Source organism: Cavia porcellus, unplaced genomic scaffold (assembly GCF_034190915.1).
Source record: "Cavia porcellus strain 051 isolate PalLab524CR breed Dunkin Hartley unplaced genomic scaffold, mCavPor4.1 scaffold_15, whole genome shotgun sequence".
NCBI classification, from domain to species: domain Eukaryota; kingdom Metazoa; phylum Chordata; class Mammalia; order Rodentia; family Caviidae; genus Cavia; species Cavia porcellus.
This window is the reverse complement of record NW_026947498.1, coordinates 10,085,702-10,106,797: the sequence shown is the minus strand read 5'-3', so window position 1 is coordinate 10,106,797 and position 21,096 is coordinate 10,085,702. Positions and strand designations below refer to the sequence as shown.

At 50.6% G+C, this 21,096-nt stretch overlaps 1 protein-coding gene and 1 long non-coding RNA gene across 9 annotated transcripts in view; one reads left to right on the top strand and one right to left on the bottom strand.

Moving 5' to 3' along the window:
- Nucleotides 1-19,101, top strand: part of Trappc10 (trafficking protein particle complex subunit 10) — a 76,152-nt gene extending 57,051 nt beyond the window's left edge. For 4 of the 8 annotated variants that reach the window (XM_063224596.1, XM_063224594.1, XM_063224601.1 and 1 more), the window contains 13 exons: nt 2-142; nt 492-604; nt 2,599-3,113; nt 3,853-3,994; nt 4,942-5,115; nt 5,652-5,881; nt 6,145-6,245; nt 7,335-7,461; nt 7,793-7,963; nt 13,324-13,437; nt 13,518-13,695; nt 16,929-17,123; nt 17,821-19,101. In XM_063224596.1, the coding sequence (XP_063080666.1) occupies nt 2-142; nt 492-604; nt 2,599-3,113; nt 3,853-3,994; nt 4,942-5,115; nt 5,652-5,881; nt 6,145-6,245; nt 7,335-7,461; nt 7,793-7,963; nt 13,324-13,437; nt 13,518-13,695; nt 16,929-17,123; nt 17,821-18,059 (2,440 nt within the window). In that variant the 3' untranslated portion in view covers nt 18,060-19,101. The remainder of the gene's footprint in view (nt 1; nt 143-491; nt 605-2,598; nt 3,114-3,852; nt 3,995-4,941; nt 5,116-5,651; nt 5,882-6,144; nt 6,246-7,334; nt 7,462-7,792; nt 7,964-13,323; nt 13,438-13,517; nt 13,696-16,928; nt 17,124-17,820) is intronic. The other 4 variants (XM_063224600.1, XM_063224599.1, XM_063224595.1 and 1 more) reach the window with 3 other exon arrangements.
- On the bottom strand, nt 19,065-21,067 carry LOC101787465 (uncharacterized). The gene is made up of 3 exons (XR_216172.4): nt 20,786-21,067; nt 20,562-20,674; nt 19,065-20,131 (listed from the first exon to the last, which is right to left on the bottom strand). It is a non-coding gene; the product is annotated as an uncharacterized LOC101787465 (long non-coding RNA).
- Between the last annotated feature and the right edge of the window lie 29 nt (nt 21,068-21,096).

The window sequence follows — 21,096 nt, the reverse complement described above, 5'->3', positions numbered from 1 at the left end:
GGAGGAAAAGGTCCCCACAGAAGGCAGAGAGCTACCTTCAGGGTGCTCTGAAGAGCTACCTGGCAGAGGGCTGGGCCCTGCCTGTCACGCACACGCGGAAGCAACTCGCTGAATGCCAGAAGCACCTCGGGCAGGTGGAGAAGTATCCTTTACAGCCCACGGTTCACCAAGTAGGAAATTGCCTTTTTAAAAAAAGTTAAGTTTATTGGCACAATTTAGAGAATGATCACATTCATCATAGAGAATTCATACCTGTACATACTTCCTGTTTTTAAAACGCGGTGTTCACCAGTGAGTATTTGATAATGCTGATCATACGGAGGAGAAGCTCCTGTATTACATGTAACTGTGGAGTGTGAAAATGCCTCATTAATGCTTTGTAAACCCAAGTTTGACTTCCTAATGACTTAAAAAGCCCTTTCACCACCTTTGGAGGCTGGGAGCGTCTTTGGTGCCAGGTTCTTCCTCCAGGCCCCTTAACTGTGGTTCAGCTACCTGCAGACCAGCAGCCTTCTAGCCAGTGATCATCACCTGACCGAGGAGGAGCGAGAGTACTTTTGCCAGGAGATACTCAGCTTTGCCAGGGGATCTGCAGATAGCCCGGGTGAGTCCTGCACTTGCCACTTCATTATGAGCCCTGCAGAGGCTGAGCCACAAAGGCCAGCCTGGGCTACATAGTGAGACCCTGTCTCAAAACCCCACAAAAACTCTAAAAAAATCATGGACATTTTCAGAAATTACAGAGGAGTAGAAATAACATTACAACACATAGTGGCTTTCTGGAGTCAGCTTGTGACACTTGGGCAAGTTTGGGGTGCATCACGCTAGCTCTTGCTTGCTTGCTCGCTCTCTCATTTTTGGTACCAGAGACTGAATTCAGGACCTTGCCAGGCAGGTGCTCACAACACTGAGCTAAGGCCCAGGCCCCATCACGCATCTCTTTGACTTTTTCTTTTTGCTGCACTTCAAGGAAATGTTACTCCCCCAAACAGCTTTAGGTACAGTTTCTAAAAATAAGGGTAGGTGGTCTCCTGACCACTCCTAAGGAGTTCATGGAGTTCTAGTATCACCTACTAAGAGGTTCATACTCAAAAGTTTCCTAATCGTCAAAAAGAAGTTACTAGAAATTTGTTTTAATCGTGGTCAATAGGGACTTCATACTGCATTTGGTTGTCATATCACAATTCTCTTTAGTTTAGAACAGCTGTTCTCAGTTCTTTCTTAAACCTATCAGCTTTACTGAGGTACAGCCCACTTAGCGTGATCCTACATTTGAAGTGTGCCTCCAGTGGCTTTTAGTGTATTTAGAGTTGTGTGTACCCACAGCCATTTAGAACACTGCCACCCCTGCTCTACCAACCCCCAGACACCTATGTCTCTGGGACACCTGACCTGCAGGTCTCAGGACCCACACAGCCTGTCCTGGAGGATTTCCAAGGCTCGAGGTCAGGGCTTTGTCTCCTCTGTGCTTTGGAGGTGGCATTGGGTCAGATATGAGGCTCAGGTTTCAATGAGGCCTCTCCTGGCCTCCTGTGTCCCTGTGCTGGGGAGAAGAGTGTCCTTGTAAGGACACTGATCCCACCCTGAGGCCCGTTGGCCTCATCCGAGGTCACCACCTCCCAGCCCATCTGCATACACCACCTCGGGAGCTGGGGTCAGGGCTCAGGGACGTGGTCCAGTCCGTGGCAGTGACTGGGCTACATGAAAGCGAATTTTCCAGACTTTGGCTCTGCATATACCTTGGCTTTGGCAGGTTTCCTCGGTGGTTTCTCAGGAGCACATGGCAGTGGTGCTGTCTGTTGGCTCTGTACTGTGCCTGAATGGACTGATGGTACCACGACCACGCCTGCTGCTAGCTTGTGTGGCTGGTGGCCGAGCTACGTTTCCTGCAGTGTCCATGCCATCTCTGTGAGGGTTGTACAGTTCCTCACTCTAGTTTACTGTTCTCCTCTGATCTTGTGGTGTCCCTTGGCAGGTCTCCTTTAGTTCAAGACCAGCTGTTCTGTTTTTCTTTTTTTGCAGTGCTGGGGATAGAGCTGGGACTTTGTGTGTGCTAAGCACTTGCTTTGCCGCTGAGCTGCGTCCCCAGCCCCTCCTCTAGTCAGTGAATGGCTGAGAAGGACTTACCAGCTGGGTTTGCAGTCTGCCCTTTGTCTGTCCACTCCAGGCTGCTTGTCGGAAGCAGGTTAGAAGGCCAGGATCGAGTGGCTTCTCCACACACACAGAGGCCACAGAGCTTGGTGCCTCCTTGGTGCTTCCTCACTAGCTGGCTTCACGGACTGTGGGGCTCCTGGCATTGGTCTTTGAGACTTGTAAAGAGGCAGGAAAGTGTGGGGACCTCAGAAACTCCAGGAAGTGTGCTGCTGACAAGCTTTATTTTGAATTTGAGTGAGTTGACTTGTGTAAGCCATGCCAATTAGTACCTGTTATTTTCATAATTTCCCTGAGTTGTCTGCATTCATTTGTGTTTTTCTATTGACAAAGTCCCTCTTAGGATGCGATGGTGGCAGGAAGCCTTGTTGGCCCCAGAGGCAGGGCCAGGGCACCACTGTGCCAGCAGGTGGTGACCTGGGAAGGACACGTGGTCTGTGTTCCCAGGTCACAAGGTGGTGCTGCCCATGCACTCCTTCGCACAGCTGCAGGACCTGCTCTTCGACCCCCCCAATGCCGTGGTCCACGCAGGTGGCATCTTGTCCCTGGAGATGACCATGTGCAGCCAGATGCCGGTCCCCGTGCAAGTAGACCAGATCACCGTCAACGTCCACTTCAGCATTGAGAAGAACAGCTACCGGAAGACTGCTGAGTGGCTGACCAAGCACAAGACGCCCAACGGGATTATCCACTTCCCGGCCGAGGGCTCCCCGCTGCCCGCTGCCCAGAACAGCTTGCCCGCGCTGGAGCTGTCAGAGGTGTTTGAGCGCAGCCCTTCTGATAACTCCTTGAGCACTGCGGGCATCATCTGCAGAAATGTCCACATGCTGCTGCGGAGGCAGGAGAGCGGCTCTTCCCTGGAGGTGCCCTCGGGGGTGGCCCTGGAGGATGGGGCCCACGTGCTGAAGTGTAGCAGTGTGACCCTGGAGCCCGGGGCCAACAGGGTGGCATTCAGGACTCAGGTAAGTCGGCTTTGGAGGGCAACTCAGGTTGGGGTGAAGGCTCTGGTGGGGCCCGTTGTCTGGCATCTGTATTTTTGTCTTTCTTCTTAAGGGAAAACACACTGAGAATTGTCAAAGTCTTCCGTGTTTATATTTTTGACTGTCCATCATTCCAGCTAGAGTTCTTTATTAGGTGCTTGTTTGCAGATTCAGTGGCAGCTTCCCCTGTGTACCAGTTGCATCCTCATCGCTAACATGAAATTTTAAAGAAGAGAGGACTACAGGCTCAGACCCAGCTTGGATAGCTTAGTGAGACCATCTCAAAAAGAGATTAAACAAATAAATAAAAGTGGGGCGAGGCGGGTATCTCAGTGCGAAAGGCCTGGGTCTGAACAGCCAGTCAGTTGTCCCTGGCCCCCCGATGCGCTTTCCTCTGATGTGGTGGGCCGCATATGCTCAGCTCTGGCAAGACTGCTCTGCTGGGCCAGTCCTGCCCCAGAGCAGGTTGCGCACCCTGGAGTCTTCTGAGCACCCTCACCGCAGATGCCTCCACAGTCCCTTTCCTGGATCGCCTCCTCTGAAGCATGAGGCTGAACAGTAGCTTTGGTCACTCTGAGACCCGGGGCCTCTGGCCCAGCCTCTCAGGGCACACGTGGGTGCACAGGGCCGAAGGCTGCGCAGGAAGCAGATGCGTCTCGCTGTGACCTGCACGTGGCTGCAGAGTGGTTGCAGTCTTCCTAAGTAGCTGCTTTTGACCTAGGCCAAGGAGCCGGGAACGTACACGCTGCGGCAGCTGTGTGCCACGGTGGGTCCCGTGTGGTTCGTGCTTCCGCATATCTACCCCATCGTGCAGTATGACGTGTATTCTCAGGAGCCCCAGCTACATGTGGAGCCACTGGCTGGTGAGTGGTGCCCACGGCCACGCAGGAAGCCATTGCCGCCAGTGCAGGGAAGGGGATAGGATGCAGACGTCACTGTCCAACGGCCTCTGAGGCTCCCTGTCCAGCAGGATGGAGCTGCCTGTGGCTCTTCTGTGGTGCTGACTGGAGCTGAATAACTGGTGCATCTGAGACGGCAGCAGGGGTGTCAGAGTCAGCAGAGGCCTGCACAGGCGCTGGGCAGAGGCTTCCGGTCAGGGCTGGCTTCCCTGCTGTGGGCGCCAGGTGAGCCTGGCATTACCGTATCACACTTGCAAGTCCAGAGCTGCTTCTGCTTTGATCAGTTCCACATAAGGAGCTGGCGTCGGTCTGTTGAAGCCCACTCAGTACTCAACTAAGCACTAGTGAGTGGGAGTCCCCGCCATGGAGGCTGGGAGCAGCGTGTTTACTGGGCGTTTTTCCCACGAGTCTCCCCATTCTCCCATTCTTTCTGCATCAGCTTGTGCCAGGATGACAGTGCAGGCAGAGCAGGCCACCTCTGAGGTGACCCAGCACGCAGGATGCTCTGCGGCAGGGCTGTGCTCCACTGCTGCAGGGCTGTAATGCTTCCCGGCCTTGGCCTGTCTGTCTCATTTCCACTCCCTTCCCATTGCTACCTCTCCCTCCCCGGGCCAGGGTTCACGGAGACCTCAGCACCTGCTGCACTTATTTCCAGCTGGGTGAGTGGGGCCATCACCTGCTGCCCTTGTTTCCTCTGATGCGGTGGCTGGGTGAGCGGGGCTATCACTGTGATTGTGTTTCTGCCCCAGAGAAGGCACTTCTCACAGCTGCACACCCACATGAGCAGTTAGGGCAAGGGGCTGGAGACTGAGGCAGGTCCTGGCGTGTCCAGGGGAGCAGATATCCTGAAGAGAAGACGGGGTCCCTTCTTGCCCTCATCACAGGCCCTGACTGCTGTCTTGTTCCTTTAGATAGCCTTTTGGCTGGTATTCCTCAGAAGGTCAAGTTCACTGTCACCACTGGCCACTACACGGTGAAGAATGGGGACAGCCTGCAGCTCAGCAACGTGGAGGCTATGTTGGTCCTGTGTCAGGGGGAGAACAGAGCAGTGATCTACTCTAACTCGAGAGGTACTGTGCAGGCAGGTGAGGCACAGGCAGGCTCAGAGCACAGCCATGTACTGGGAGGCTGTGACAGAGCCTCGGCACCCCTGCTACCACGTCAGCCTGTCTGGCATTTCCTACGTCTATGTCTGGAGGCAGCATCTGAAGTCCATGCGTGTAGCTGGACTAACCTGACCCTGGGCTGGGTGTTGGTTGTGAGGGAACCAGACTGACTGCGCCAGGCACGGGGTGGTACTGAGCTTGCTGGGGACATGTGGTACAGCCAGCCTGTACTGCAGCCTTGCCCACCCAACCTGTCCTCTCTGAGAAGCAGGAGCAGGTCACCATAGTCGGGTGCCATCAGAAGCCTCTTGAGACTGCAGCCTCTGGGTCCCTAGCCATGCATGCTCCCTGGTCTTACTGTGGGTGGTGGAGCCCTGAGGTCTCAGCCCCCAGAGTGGCTCCTGGCTGGTCCCGCCTCTCACCTCTACCTGGTCCCCCCACAGGTGCAGGACAGCAGCCACCTGCCACCGAGAAGGGGAGGCGATATGTCTGATTTGCAGTTTCTGTCTCCGTAGAAGAGTCCCACACTGCGGTGTTCCGGATCCAGTCTTCTGACAAGGTTACAAGCATCGGGCTGCCTGCCACGCCTGCGTACCACGTGATTGAGTTTGAGCTGGAGGTCCTGTCCCTGCCATCAGCTCCAGTGTGTAGTGGGGAGAGTGCCACACTGGGGACTCCGGAGCCGCCCAGGAAGCAGAAGGACAGACAGAGGGGGGCCCCCTGCATGGTCACCACCGACCACAAGGTAGGGAGGGTGAGGGGCTGAGAAACCATGACAGCAGGTTCCGCCTGTCCACCTGTTTAGCAAGAAATGGTGACACGAGGCCCCTTGTCCATTCTCTGTGTTCTTTGTCTGTGTATCTAGCTTCACGTTTCTCACTTGTTAGTGCATGCTTGATAGAAGTCTGGTTTATGAACAGTGGATAGAGGAGCCATAATAGGAAGTTCAGACTTCATTGTACTGCAATCGGTGGGCTGAGCACGAGTCCTGCTTTCTGTTCCCCACAGGTGTCCATCGATTGCCCATGGTCAATCTACTCCACTGTCATTGCGCTGACGTTCAATGTGCCCTTCAGGACCACGCACTCGCTGCTGTCTGCTGGAACCAGGTATCAGAACCTGCTTTTTTCCTGCTATGCTACTGGCCTTTGTGATAATTAGGGTGGTTTCTTACATAACAGCCACGCCACTGACCCTGGTAAAATTCACAGGGTTCCCTGTGTCCTGTAACACCCAGTCCGTGCTTAGTTCTGTGTCAGCAGTGCCAGCACCACAGGACATCCCCTCCCCACAGGAATAAGCCTACCCTCCAGTGTGATACCAGGGATGTCGCCAATCTGTCCCCAGCCCCCCAGGATGGGTTGCATTGCCCAGTTGAGAGCCCTGCTCTGGTTGTGTGTTGCCTGAGTCTGTACTTCCTCTGTGGCAAGGTCCTGGCTCTCGTGTGTGGCTGACCTCTTCATGCACACGAGGGAGCCCACTCGGTCCACCGCACTTTGCCATTGACAGCAGTGTGTGACATTCAGCCCTGCCCGGGCCTAGCCTGGTCTCCACTGTCACCTTCCCCACTTCATCAGTGAGATCCAGGAAAGCTGGAAGAAGAAACATTAAAACCACAGCAGAGCAGGGCACGATATCAGCAATGCTGTAACTCATAGCAGGGGAACTGTGGTAATTAGTGACGGAAAATCTGTCATTTCTCAGAGAACCTGCCATGACTTTCCTTGAAGACTCATTTCACAGCTCTGCAGATATCAGAAGTGGCGTGGTTTCTTAGTGACCAGCCCTGACTTGTAGTGAGAATGAGTGGCCATTGTCCTTTCCCAGTGGACACTGACCCGCTGCCTGACTGGGGAGGCCCACACATCATGCCTGGACAGTGCCACATTCCGCTTCCCCACAGGAAAAGCTTATTTTAAAAAGGCATGGGGTTCTTGGACATGTTTACACTTGAAATCAAAAGTAGAAATGACTTTGCTTTGTCACTTTCGTGGTCCTCTCATCAGCGAAGGGCTTCTTTTTTTTTGTCTTTTTCATTTTTATCAGTACCAGGGATCGAAACCACGACTGCCTGCTTGCAAGACAGGCACTTATGCCGCTGAGCTAAATCCCCAGCCCCTTGCGAAGGACTTCTTAAAGTCAAATATGGTTAATAAGATTCTTATGTATCAAAATCACACTTTGCTTTTCTGGTTTAGGAAATACATTCAAGTTTGTGTCCAGAACTTGTCAGAGCTTGACTTCCAGCTGGCAGAGAGCAATCTTGTAGATACCAGGGACACTGCTAACCTGCAATTGACACCACTGAATGTGCCATCCCCGCAGGTAAGTGCCTTCTGGGGTCAGGTGTGGCAGAATGTGGCTGTGGAGTTTGCCGACAGTGAGGTTGTATGCTTGCAGGTTGAGCTGGGGTATAGAGAGGAGTCTCACTGTCGCCCCAGGAGAGCTCATGTGCACTGAGCAGGCCTGCGCTGGCTCAGTGACACACAGCACTGATGTCTTGTCTGCATGGGCAGGCCTGCCGCCCTCCTCAGCATGGACTCTGCAGCTGTGCTATTAGGCTAAGTCGTCTCGCCATGTTAGCTGTGACCCACCCATGCTGATTCTCCAGTGCTGGGCTCCTGGCCTGTGGTGGTGACAGTGCTTCTCTCTGCAGCACATCCACAGCAAGCAGTCCGTGTTTTTCGTGTGGGAGTTGAAGTGGACGCAGGAGCCTCCCCCTGCCCTGCACTGCCAGTTCTCTGTGGGCTTCTCCCCTGCTTCTGAAGAGCGGCTGCGCATCTCCCTAAAGCCCTACACATACCAATTCCAAGTGGAGAGCTTCTTTGTACGTAGAGCCACTTGGGGGTGGGGTGGGGTGGGGGGTGGGAATGTGAATGGTGGCGGCGGAGTCTTTGTACCTTTCGAATGGACAGATTCTATATCGAAGCCAGAGCTTGGGAGTGCAGTCTTTGGGTCCTCCTCCCATGACACGCAGCGGGCTGTGTTGCTTCAGCGCTGCCCCAGGGTGAGTGAGAAAGGTGAGGTGATGGTCTTCACCTGGGCTGAGCAGCTCCCAGAAGCCACTTTGGTGCGCTCTCATCTGCGTCACCGGCTCCCACGTAGGCAGGCCTGTGGTTTTTGGGGTGACAGGTTTTCTTTTCTCTTTTTTTTAATTTTATTTAAGGAGAAAAAGAAAAAAAATAGAAAAAGGGTACAAGTTATACAGAATTTCAGAAAAAATAAACAGTAGGAAATCACTAGTTAGTAGATTACATACTGTCATTTTAGAAATAGTTGTTCAAATTACAAAATTAAAGCATATAAAGTAGACATTCAAACAGTGAGACTGCAAACAGTTCTATTCAATGATCCAACAAAACTCAGTAATATGGTTATCTATCTTATACATTTAAATATACATGTAGTTATATGCTTTAGAGCACTTTCTTTTTCTCTCTTTTGTACAATAACAGTTACACATTTTGGGTTTTATTACTCCCACAATTCTTATTACTTTTTTTGAAGAGAATAAAACCAAATGTGACAGAACAGATTCAGTCAAATCAAAAGGATGGACATAATATATAACGTAAAAACAAAATACAAGGTGATCAACAATGGTTACCATAATGCCTCTTGCTATCTTAAAAAGAATTGCCTATGTCATCAGTTATAATAAAATTGAACAAAACAGTAAAGAACAAAACCAATAAAAACCAAAACATTGGAGACATTACAGGACTTCAAAAGAAGATAATAGTTAACCAGAATGGGCGTCATAATGAATCTTACTGTCTTCACAGTTGTTGCCTATACTCTCGAACTTGGTACTATCAAGCAAAACAGAATAGAGGAAAATCAGTCAAAACAAGATGGTGAGAGCAATACAGGGTTTCAAATCAAGTTAATAGGAAATCAAAGTGGGTTACTATAATATATCCTGCTATTTTTTATTTATTTTTCCCTTAAAAGATAAAAATAAGTAAATAATAAAAAAAGGAGATTGAGATAAAAGAGGGCATAACAGCAAAATAGCGCAGGTCAAAACATAACCATTTAAGCAAAATAGTGTTTCACCACAAGATATCCCGACATAAAAGTAGTTAACCTTAGTGTCTCTTTCCTTAAAATCTTTGAGTATAACTTCATATACTTGTAACATCAAACATATCAAGACAATGTAAAGTCATTCAAGAGAATGACAGTATTACAGGGTATTTAAAAGCAACTAACAGAAAATGAACAATGATTTCTGTATAATCTCCTTATCTATAAAATTTTTTGTTTATATTATCACATATAATAAAATCCAATAAGGTATAACATGTTAAGACCGATGGAGACAGAAGAACAAAAATTTGATGGGACTTCAAAACAAGATGATATTAAATCAGCGCTAGCTATTATGATGTCTTGTTTTTCTCCAAAAGAGCTGTTCCTACCATCCAACCTTCTCTGCCTCATTTCTGTTGAGCTCTTTTTCTGTCATTAGTTGTCAGTTTGTCTTCTTCATTTCACTTTCTGCTCCATTCATTGTGGCCTCTCTGCCACTGTTTCTGGAATCTTGGTATTTTTCTTTTTTAGAATATCCTGCAGTATTCTCTGTAGAGTTGAATTGGTGGTTGCAAATTCCCCTAGTTCCTCTTTATCCTGGAAGCACCTTGTTTTTCCATCAATTTCTAGGGACAGTTGTGCAGGATATATCAATCTTGGCTGGAGGTTGTTATCTTTCAAAGCTTGAATTATTTTCCCCCACACTCTTCGTGATTTCTTGGTTTGTGCCGAGAAGTCTGCTGTAATTCTGATGTGTGTTCCCTTGTAAGTGATCTGTTTCTTATCTCTGATGGCTTTTAATATTCTGTTCTTACATTGGATTTCTGGAATCTTGATTATTATATGCCTGGGTGTAGTTCTGTTTGGGTTGTAGGCGGCTGAGGTCCTGTATGCCTCATACATCTGAGTATCTTTACCTTTTGCTAAATTAGGGAAATTCTCCTGGATTATTTCTGTGAATAGCCTTTGTAGTTCATTTGTTTGTGTTCCTACTTCTTCTTTTACATTCTGAATTCTTAAGTTATAGATCCTCTTATCATCTTCTAGCCTTTGTATTATTGCTGTTTGTTTCTTTGTTATTTTTAAGAAGTTTTTCATTTCATGCTCCCACATTACAAATCTGTCCTCCAGTTCAGATAATCTATCCTTGGTTTCTTTCAAGCTGTTATGCCAACTTTCAATAGAGTTTTTAGTTTCCTGGTAATCTCTTTGAACCTGCTTCACGTATTCTATGTTTTTTCTATTTTCTCCATCAAACAATTCTCCCCTTTTTTTCTGTTTTTCCATTCCACCATGTGTTTTTTCTTGGGTGGTGCTTAGCATTTCTCTAACTATTCTACTTATATCTTGCTTTACTTGGTTAAATACTTCACTTTTGAACTTGTCTATGAGGCTCCGGAGATTTCGCTTTATGTCTATTGGTGCCGTGTCTGATATTGCATGTTTTTTGTCCTCATTCTCCTTTGCATTTACCTTTCCTGGATCAGTGTTCTCAGGATTGGGGACTGAGGACCCTTTCTTGTTGCTGCCTCTTCCCATACTTTTTGTTCCTTCCATACAAGCGTATATAGGAGGCTTTCTTTGTCAGTTACAGTTTGTTTGAATCTGCAGGCTAGGTGTTCATGCCCACTGCTGTGTACTAGGGAGACACAGACCTGGGCAGCCTCTGCTGGGCCCACCCCTCCAGGTCAACCTACTGAAGGCGTCTCTGCTAGGGTGCACCACTAGGCGCTGGGACCTGTATGGGCTAGCCTGCTGGGTCTTAGTCCTTGGCGTCACCCATGCCAAGCACTCCCCACCAATCCCGCTTGAGAGGGGAATATGCGACTAAAGTCACTCCAGCATCCTGTTCCAGCTAGTCTGCCTGGTCCCAGAATGTCCTCTGTTGGAGCCTCCTAGTCTATGGAAAAGTCCCTGTTCCTCTCACTCACCGCAGGTCAATGCAGGGCTCCCTGCCAGTCCCGCTCTAAACTCCATTCGCCAATTCCCGCTCTCAGAGCTTTCGTGCGTCTCTCTCCCTGCTGTGCTGATTCAGACGCAGCAGCGGCAGCAGAAAATTCAAATTACGGTTTCCAGAGGCTCGGGTTCCAGCTTCCGCGTGGAGATTTTATCTGTTCCAGTTATAGCACTGGGATTGCATTTCCAGTTTCTCTCAGCTTAGTTCATTCCAGGGTCGGCAGGGTATATCTCCCCTTGCTTAGGACTCCTCACACCGCACCATTCCTGGATTCTAAGCTGGCTATCTCAGAGAGCCTCTGTAGCTGCTGTTATCTATCCACCATGTTCTGCCAGAAGTCAGTGACTGGTTTTCTAAAGGAAGCACCAGCAGTGCTGCGGGGCATGGAGGTAGTATTGTGCTAGGAGAAGTGGGGCGCTGAGAAGGGAGGGAGTGGCGGGGTGAGTAAGTGCGATCTCAGGCTGTGGGCTGTGCTGGGGTTTGGGGCCGGCTCCCCCTCTCGCGCTTCCTGCAAGCCCTGGGCTTACCTGCGAAGGTTTGCACTGGCACCCTTTCTTCCCGCTCTTCTCATGAACTGGTTCCTCCTTTTGGCCCTCAGCTGGGTTAGTGCGCAGGTCAGTCTTCATGCTAGCGTCCTCGGGGTCACAGCGTCCTCGGGCATGGGCAGCAGGGGCCCTGGAGGTGGGGAGGGCTCTGCAGCTGTAATCTCGTTGTTCACCACTGGCAGTCAGCTCCGCAGCTGTTTCTGGGTCAGATTTAAGAATGTAGGAAGAATTTCTACAGGTCTGTGTAAGCTGAAGGCGCTGGTGCTGCCCTCGTTGCGTAGGTCCCTGCCGTCTCTGTGACGTTGGCCCAGCACTGCAGTGTCCTGGCTTGCACATCCCTGTCCCCCACGGGCCGTGATGAGGCATCGTCATGGCTCAGCCAGGTATGTGTGGTTTTAGAAAAGACACCTATTCAAGTCTTCACCCGTTTTTAATGGGTCAATTTGTTTTTTCATAAGTGGACTTGAAAGTTCTTTATATAGCCCAGGTTTTGGTTCCTGCAGTATAAATGATTGGAAATACTTTCCACCATTCTGTGAGCTGTCTTTTCACTGTGTGGTACTGAGATCGATCTCACAACTTCATGCTTGCCAGGCAGGCACTTATGCTATTGAGCTAAACCCCCTCTTTTCACTTTCTTAATGGTGTCCTTTGAAGCACAGAAGGTTCTAGTTTTTGATAAAATCTATTCCCCTCCCCCCCTTTTTTCTTTCTTTTTAATCTATGAATAAAATGAATTCCCCCTTTTATTGCTTGGACTTTTAGTTTTAGATCTAAACAGTCAATGTCTCATGCAAGGTAATAAAAGTCTCCTCTCCTGTTTGCTTCTCTCTCTCTCTCTCTTTCTCCCTTTCTCTTTTTTTTCTTTTCTTTCTGTATCAGGAGTTGAACTCAGGACCTCACACTGGCCAGGCAGACACTGTACCACTGAGCTCTACCCTTGGCCCTTTGTTTTCCTCTAAGAGTTTTATAGTCCTAGCGTTTGTGTCTGGGTTATCACCTGCTTTGAGTTAGGGGTGGGAGTGGCTGGTGTCTTGTCTCCTCTTCCTGTGGCTTATCACCTGTCCCTACACCATAGGCTGAACAGACCCTTGGCCTGTGAGGGATACCCTGTGGCGGGTGGCACTGTAGCTGTGAGAGCTTGTTGGCAGAGGTTTCCAATCCTTGACCTATAGCCCCCAAGGAGCTGGTTACGCCTTCAGGCGCTCTGGTTCTGAGCAGCAGCATTTGAGCTAGGGTGGGACTTCATAGCAGGCTGAAGTCACTGCCCCCACCTTGGGGTCTCTTCTGAGCCCCAAGACAAACAGTCCAGGTTGCAAGTACCCCATCACAGCACCTCAGAGCAGGCCACAGGAGAGCCGCTTCGAGGCCCATGTGGAGAGTGGCTGCAGACTGCCTGGATGGATAAGGAGGAGTGTGTGTTGATTTGCTAACTGGTGGTAATGGGGTTGTGCTTTGGTAAGAAAACATCTGTATGTTTCAGCAGTGAGCACCAAACGCTGGGGTGAGGTGACAGGCAGGCTGGAACCCCTGTAAAATATCTCAGGCAGATTCAGAGATGCAGAGAGGGAACAAAGGAAGCAAAACATTGATCAGCTGCTGGCCATTTGTGTCATCAAAAGCCCTAAAAGCTTCCTATCCATGGTATAGAGGGTGACTGCACAGCCCTTTCTTCTTGTGCTTGAAAATGTCCGACTGAGGAGACTGGAAAGCTCTGGGCAAGGATTCCCCAAGACGCGGAGTCTGTGGCACGAGTGTTGGGGGGTGAGTGGCCGCAGGGGTCCTGGGGTGGCCTGCTGGGGCCTGTGGGTGGGCGTGTGAGCTCGCTGTCTGTCCCTGCCCAGACCCTGTACAACGTGAAGGCAGAGGTGCTGCCGCCCGTGGGTGCGGAGTACTGCAGGACTGGCTCGCTCTGTTCCTTGGAAGTATCCATCACGCGGCTTGCCGACCTCCTGGAGGTAGACAGGGACGAGGCGCTGACGGGGTCCGACGAGTATTTCTGCACGAAGCTCATGTATGAAGGTGGGTCCCAAGGCTCCTTTTCCTCACTTGTCATGGAGGTGCTGTTTTTCCGAGTACTGTCCGGAGGACATCTAGTGCCCAGTGCTTGCTTGGTAGGTACGCTGCAGGGTGACCTGGCAAGCTTATACCCCTGTGCGGGCGTGCGCTCTCCCAGCGCCTTCCCCTCCTCTTCCTCCCTGGCCTCTTCACGCCAGGGGTGGTTCTCATGGTGGCTGTGAACATGGTTCGTAAGCCAAATGCTTACTTCAAACCATAACAGTAAACGCATTACCTGAGATCCTCATGAAAACTATTTCCGAGAACAAAAGGAAGCCTAGTGGGGAGAATGGAGTTTTGTGGTCCTCAGGTCTCTGAAGTCAGCTGGCAGACGGTGAGTGAACTACACCCCTCTGCATCTTGAGGATGTATTTCCTGGGCCGCCTGTGAAGAAACTTGCCTTAAGCAAATTGTAGCCCGAGAAGGGGAGACTTGTTTTTTCTCTTTTCTCTTTGGTCTTTTTGAGACAGGGTCTTCCTATGCAGTCCAGGCTGGTCTTGAGCTCACTTTGTAGCCCAGGCTGGTCTTGAACTCATAATGACCTTCCTGCCTCAGCCTCCCGAGTGCTGTGATTACAGGTGTAAGCCCCACACCCGGCAGAGAAAGGGAGACTTTACTAGCCGTTCCCATAGCTGTGGTTCCCGGGACACTGCCCAGGACCTGAGAAGCAGGCGCATCTGGGGACTGGTTGAGGGGTGGGGTCTGTGTCCCCTGCACAGCCTCACCACAGTCTTCATTAAACCCTTGGTCTGTCCTGTGCTCTGAGGGGTCTGTGCCTGGCACAACTGTGTAAGACCATGTGTACTGGAAAATACAGTTACCCAGTAGGTGAACCTCCCAGATGCTGACCTGCCGTTTTACAGTGCATAGAAGTCATGTTGCTGGAGCCCCTGCAGGCACTCTGAGTGCTGGGACTCTCAAACTTGCAGCTACAAAGGCAAGCTTTCCAAAATTCTAATTTTTGCTTGAAGTCTATAAAGTATAACCTGGGCAGTGAATACTGTTGTTTTTTTTGAAGTGACAGCTTCACATGCATTTGAAAATACCTGTCAGGTAACCAAGATCTAGAATCTATTGTTGGTCATTGTTCCAAGCAAAAAGAGTGTCCTGCAGACATGGTGGCCATTGGTCCAGTCACAGCTCAGCACTCCTGCACGTGCCAAGATGCCCTCCTCGAGCAGTGGGGGCAGTGCTGCTGTGGGAATGGCAGACCTCTGTGCCTGGAACTGGAGATGGCTTGCTCCTTCAGCGCTGGGGCTCTGGAAGGAACACAGGGCAGTCTGCCTTGTCTGATGAGGTTGGGTGCCATGCAATGCCATGTAGATGTGATGTTCTCAAAAGGACCCCATCACCACCAGGTCCAGATGGTGGTGGCAGCAGGAGAACCAGTGTCTGTGGTAATAGGTAGCTCTGGACCAGGCTCATGGTGCTACTGGATCTGTGGGTCCACACAAATGATAGAGCTCTGGCTAAGCCATGATGCCCACAGAGGCCAGGGCGCTGGGCAACAGTCAGTCACTCCTGCTGTGTCAGGCTGGGCTCCTGGTCTCACATGTGACAGCCAGGGGCTGCATGGCCCCTTCCCCTGCACTGTGCCATCTGGGTGTCCAGACTCATCACATGTGCAACAAGATACTTGCCTGCTCTGGTGGGGTGGAGTTGGTTATAGCGAACTCTTTCCCATCCTTGTCCAGGTTCAGGAAGGGTTATAGTTGTAATCCCAAGGAGAAGTTACAGAATTCTAATCCGTTAATTCCTATCTACCACTTCCAGTGCAACCCATGGTGAGAATATACAGTTATGGGATCTGAGAGGTCCTAAGACTAGCCAAGATGGTGGTTCACAGGAACAAAGGCCTCAACCCAGAGCCTTTCCCATGTCTTATTAATTCTCTATGAGGGGAGTGGCTTAGGGGTGAATGACAGTGAGAGCGGTGGGAAATACGTGACTGCCATGACTACATGAGCTGGGCTAGGTAGGAGGTCTGAGATCACCTCTGCAATATGCAGAGGGCAAGAGATATAGACAAATCAACCTGCATAACTACCAAGATAACAGCTAATAATTTGGGGTTGGTGCTTCAGTTCTGATGTACAATCTTTTTTGCCCTAAGAAGCCATAACCTCTTTCCTGAGGCGTAGTCCTAGCTGACCCCATGGAGCATGGCTCTCCATCCCACCAGGCTCAACCATGTATTTGAGGAGTCACTTGGTGGGGCACACTGACCTGTCACTTTGCATCAGAGATTACATAGCAGCTCCTCAGCCAGCCTAATTTCCATTGCTTAAAGCCAATTGAAAGGCCAAAGAAGTAGCCTTGCCAGCTCTGTATACATCAATACATGGTGATAGGGCCAAGTTTATCCAGAATGGAGACAGTAGCTCTTCTTTCCAAGGAGAGTCAGGAGAGTCATCTCTGTTCCCCACACACAGTTGGCTACTGTGACTGCTTTGCAAAGGACATTCCTGGGTCGGTGGCAGTCTCTTTGCTGTGAGAGCGTAGAGGAATCACGACAAGCTCAGGGCTGTGCAGCTTGCTTACCTCTGCAGTGCAGCGCGCCCCCCTCCCCCCCCATGCACTGGGCCTCTGCCCTTCTGAGGCCGCCCTGTCCTCACACCCCTGCACCTGCTCCAAGCTGTTCTTGGCTCTGCTCAGTCCTGCTGGGGCAGCCACTGGTGTCTGCCTTGCTGTTCGTTGCTGCTTGAGGCAAGGCGGTCCTTCTCACTCCTGTCCCCAGCTGGCCTTGGTAAGTGTGTGGTGGGGTGTGAGCACCCCAGAGCTGGTGACAGGCTGGCTTGGAAGTACTGACTTCAGTGTTGACAGCTGCATATGTTGAGACTACAGAGTCCTGGGAGGTAGCCCTGCAAGCTTGTGGTGCCCACCTCAACCACAGCTGCTGTCCCAAAGGTCTGGTTGGGGTGCAGAGCATTGGTGCTGCCCTGTACTGCTGACTGCCTAATGGAACCATGCTTCATTACTGCAAGGGAAAAGTGGTTCCCTTGGTTCTCCAGTGTGGTCCGGTGTAAGCAGAACCCACTGCGTGCTGACCGACAGGACACACACTTGGTGAGACGTGTGTGTTCTGTGTGATGGTGTAGTCATACTGGGCAAACGTTGGTTCCCTGCCTGGTGGTCCTTGCAGGTGACAGTGCTCCTCCCCCTGGCTGAGCCCTGAACAGCCTCTGCTCCTCTTTCAGTGGTCGACAACAGCAGCAACTGGGCAGTGTGTGGCAAGAGCTGTGGCGTCATCTCCATGCCTGTGGCTGCCCAGGCCACTCACAGAGTGCACATGGAGGTGATGCCTCTCTTTGCGGGCTACCTGCCGCTGCCCGACGTCCGGCTGTTTAAGTACCTCCCGCACCACTCCGCGCACTCCTCCCAGCTGGATGCTGGTAAGGACACTGCAGGAGACTGCCCGGCCCAGGCTGGAGGCACCCTGTGTCTATTGAGCCTGACTGGGCAGCAGTCCTGTCCAGCCACACCTCCCAGAATGTGGCCAGGCGCTTCTCTCCGTCTTGGGGTGGGCAGAGTCTTCTCCCCCATACCTGATTATGACAGAGCTCACGCTGCAGGCATGCACAGCACTGGGCATGTTGGGATTGGGAAACGTTCACCATGAGGTCTACAGAATGCAGGTAGCAGAGGGCACAGTGGTGCTGGTCACTCCCCATGGAGTGGGGGCTAAGGGACCGAGACATCAGACCGCATGTTGCCAGGCCCAGGGGTCAGAATTCCAGTCCCAAGGACAGCTTATCACATGTGCTGCTTTAGCTCCATCACAACAGTAGAGTGCTCCCTATGGCAGAGGCACGCGAGTCGGGGGCTGGGGGCGAATCAGGGCTGGAGGAGGTGATGGCTTCACATCCTAGGAACAGGCTCATGCTGTGCAGGCAGACGTGAGCATTGTTCACTGCAGGTAGGCTAACCGGAAGTCTAGCCTGCTATTGCATCTCAGCACCCAGCCCGAGGGCTGCATCTCTGTGGGGGGGTCCCTGTACAGGCAGCTATGAGTGATGACTTCTCAGAGGTTCCCTGGGGCTAACAGGAATGCTGCACCAGGGCTTGTTCTCACTTCCTGTGTGTCCGCAGATAGCTGGATTGAAAATGACAGCCTGTCCGTTGACAAGCACCCGGACGACCAGCTGGACTGCAGCAGCATGCGGAGTAGAGGCAGTGTGTACTCGGCCAGCAGCGGAGAGCACAAGGGCCTGCCCATGCCCAGGCTGCAGGCGCTCCCCACTGGCCAGGTCTTCAACTCCAGCATGGGCACGCAGGTCCTGGTCATCCCCAGCCAAGACGACCACGTCCTAGAAGTCAGCGTGACATGACAGCAGCGCTGTGGTCGTCTGCACCTCAGACTGCTGCAATTGCACTTTAGGGACTGTGGCTGGATTGTTCTCTCTTGTAACATGCTAGCTCTGACCAGACCAGTGGCCCTGCTCGGCCACAGAGGTACGGAGGTACGGCACTGTGCAGCCGGTCAGCGGAGGTAGAGCATCCCCTCGTCTTGTCTGATGTGGACCTGTGTTCTTTTCTTCCCTGTCCCTGTGCTTATGTCTGACTGTGTATGCCGCAGCCCTGCCATCACTCCATATTCATTGCTATGGGACCCTTACCTGGGGCCCCCTCACAGCCCCATGTGCTGGTCCTGGCCGGTGCTCAGTAGGCCTCGCTGGCTTCCTGTGATGCCCGTCTCCCCTCTTCAGATGGCTGCCCAACTTCTGGGCCGACAGAGTGCACTTGGGGGTCTTCTGATTACAAGCCTTGCTTTGCTTTCCTCTGGTAACCCCTTTAGGGCCGGCAGGTAGGGTGCCCATGGCTTGGGGGGAATATAACCCCTCTGTGCTTTGGATCCCAGTCAGCAGGCCAGGGGAGCCACAGGCCAGAGCCGTGTTAAAGGTACATGAGGCCTAGGCCAGGGCAAGAGGAGCAGTGTGGGCTGCAGTAGTGTAGGTGTCCATGTTCCTGGCCCGTGTTCCCCAGTGTGGATTATCACATGCCCTTGGAATTAAATATATATTTATTTTAATTGTCATTTTATATGTAGGGTTAAGATGTTTTCTTTTCTCTCATCTTTAAGTCAGTTCATGTAATTGGAGCTGTATAGTCACATCTTCCTTTTGCACCTAAGTCTTGGCTGATGCTCTGCGTGGAGAGGGATGGGGAGGACTTGGCCCGGAGTAACCTCTGCTGGTCCACTTGGCTGCAGTCATACCGTACCAACAGGCTACTTCACTTTTGGTTGTAAATTTAATTGTACATATGGTTGATTTATTATTTTTAAAAGTACAGACTAACTGATGTAATGTTTATGTATAAGTTGCACCAAAAAATCAAGGACAAAATAAATGTGTTTTTATTGGTGTGAAAGTCGCAGCTTGTAAATAAGTGTTGTACGTATTAACCCTTTTCCAGCTCTCCAAAGCAAATTGTATTTTTGTACATATGAATAGAGTCCTCTGAATTCACCGACATAATGTGCTTGGAACAGAACCTGACCAGATGAATGCCAGCAGATGCATCAGGGTCCAGCAGGGGTGGGCTTGGGAAGTCACCCAGGTGTGTGTGCCAGGGGGTGCCGCCCAGGTGCCCAAGCAGTCCTGTCAGTATTTTCTGTGTTGGCCTTTCCCTCATTTGATAAATAAAGGTGGTATGATTTCCCCCCATGATTTTTCATTTCTAAAAACTGGAGAAACGTGTAAGGAAGAAAAATACCCATCCATTTAAATGTATCTTCCTTTATGCGATTTATAACTAATAAATGTGGTCCAACTGGTTAGGCAACTTAGAGCTTGAGACTCAGTGATTAAGTCTTGGGTCTCCGAAGTCAGGTGTCCGCTCTAAGGGTCACCGCTTGCCTCGCAGGCCTGCCAGAGTCCTGTGAGCAGAGAGCTCTGGCGTCTGGCCCTGTGGGGAGTCCCATCCTCACCATAGCAGTGACCTTCTCACCTCTGGGATGAGATGGTGCGGAACCCAGGGCTTCCTTCACTGTTCCCTGGGTTTCTGGTATCTGAGCTCTCTCAGGATTAAGATTTTCTTACTATATATATTTAAAGTAAGAAAATGAGGGGGGAATTAAAAATGTCAGCGGTGTTCCTTATCTGGAAACTCAGTGAAATCAGAACTATCACAGATCCCTTCCCCCAGCCTAGCTTTGGCAAACTAAGATAATGCTTCTGCCTTGTTTTCCTTAAGACAAAAGAATGTCACTAAAAACTTAAAAGTTCTTTCTTTCTTCATGGTCCTAAAAGTAGAGGTTGGCACTGGGTTTTTCGTGAGGTTCTGCATGTGATGGCAGGTTCAGGTGTGGCCCCTGACGGACAGGTGAGAGACCAAGTACAAAATGTGTGCATCAAAGGCAAAGCAGGAGCCGCTCTTCTACAGGGAGCCCGCAGAACACCTAAACACACACAATGGAAAAGGTGAGTTACAATTTTTGTGAATTTCATGGGGTCACCTATGATTGGAAAGATTGTAACTCTGTGGTTCTAAGGTGGAGCTAGACTGTTTGAAAATGAGAACCTGTTAATTTTAGGCGTCCATAGTGAGTGGGTGTCTCATAAAAAGTAAGGAGAAGACACAACAGCTTCTATTCACTTTTTATTTAGCATTTAAAATAAGGTTAAATTTTAACAAACACTAGGTTTGGATCTGAGATGAAAAGTGGTGTGGCTTTTTATAAAAGAACGAAACAGGCTGGTCTGTGTTTTACTTTCAGCTGGGCTCTTTAAATCTGAAATGATCTTTGAATTTTACTTTTCACGGGCATGTCCCTTTCTATAAATCTCCTCACCCGCTATGTCTAGCCTAAGACCCACCAGCCTCCTTACCGTGTAACGTGCAGGGCTTCTGTGACTGTGGAGGTGACCGGTTGGTTGCCTCTGATGCTGAAGGTGTTAACTCCATTTTCATGGTTTACTATGGAAAGTCATTTTTCATACTTCTGTAATATAACAATAAAATCACGACTAAAATGACTGTATGAAGATTATTTAAGCTGTAAACATTAAAATTCTAAAAATACACATTTTAAGAAGAAACTGCTGTCTGGAACCTGATTCTTTCGCGGTGACACCGTGCGCGGAGTTCAGCCCTGTTCCTGGGTCTGTACTGGAAAGCACGGAGGGTTTTCACACCTTTCCTACGCAGCACTCTGCGGAACGGAGGGCGAGCTCCAGGCTTCCTTCTTGCGCGCTTTGGTGACCAGGAAATCTCGGTTCTTCCCTTAGCTCTGGGGCCTGCCCCTTCCTGGGCCCGGGGTCGGCGGCCACCGCCCCAAATGCCGTCGCACTCTTCCCCAGGCGGGCAGCGCGGCAGACCCCAGGCAGGCGGGCACGCGCGAAGGGGCGGGGAAAGCTGTGTTGA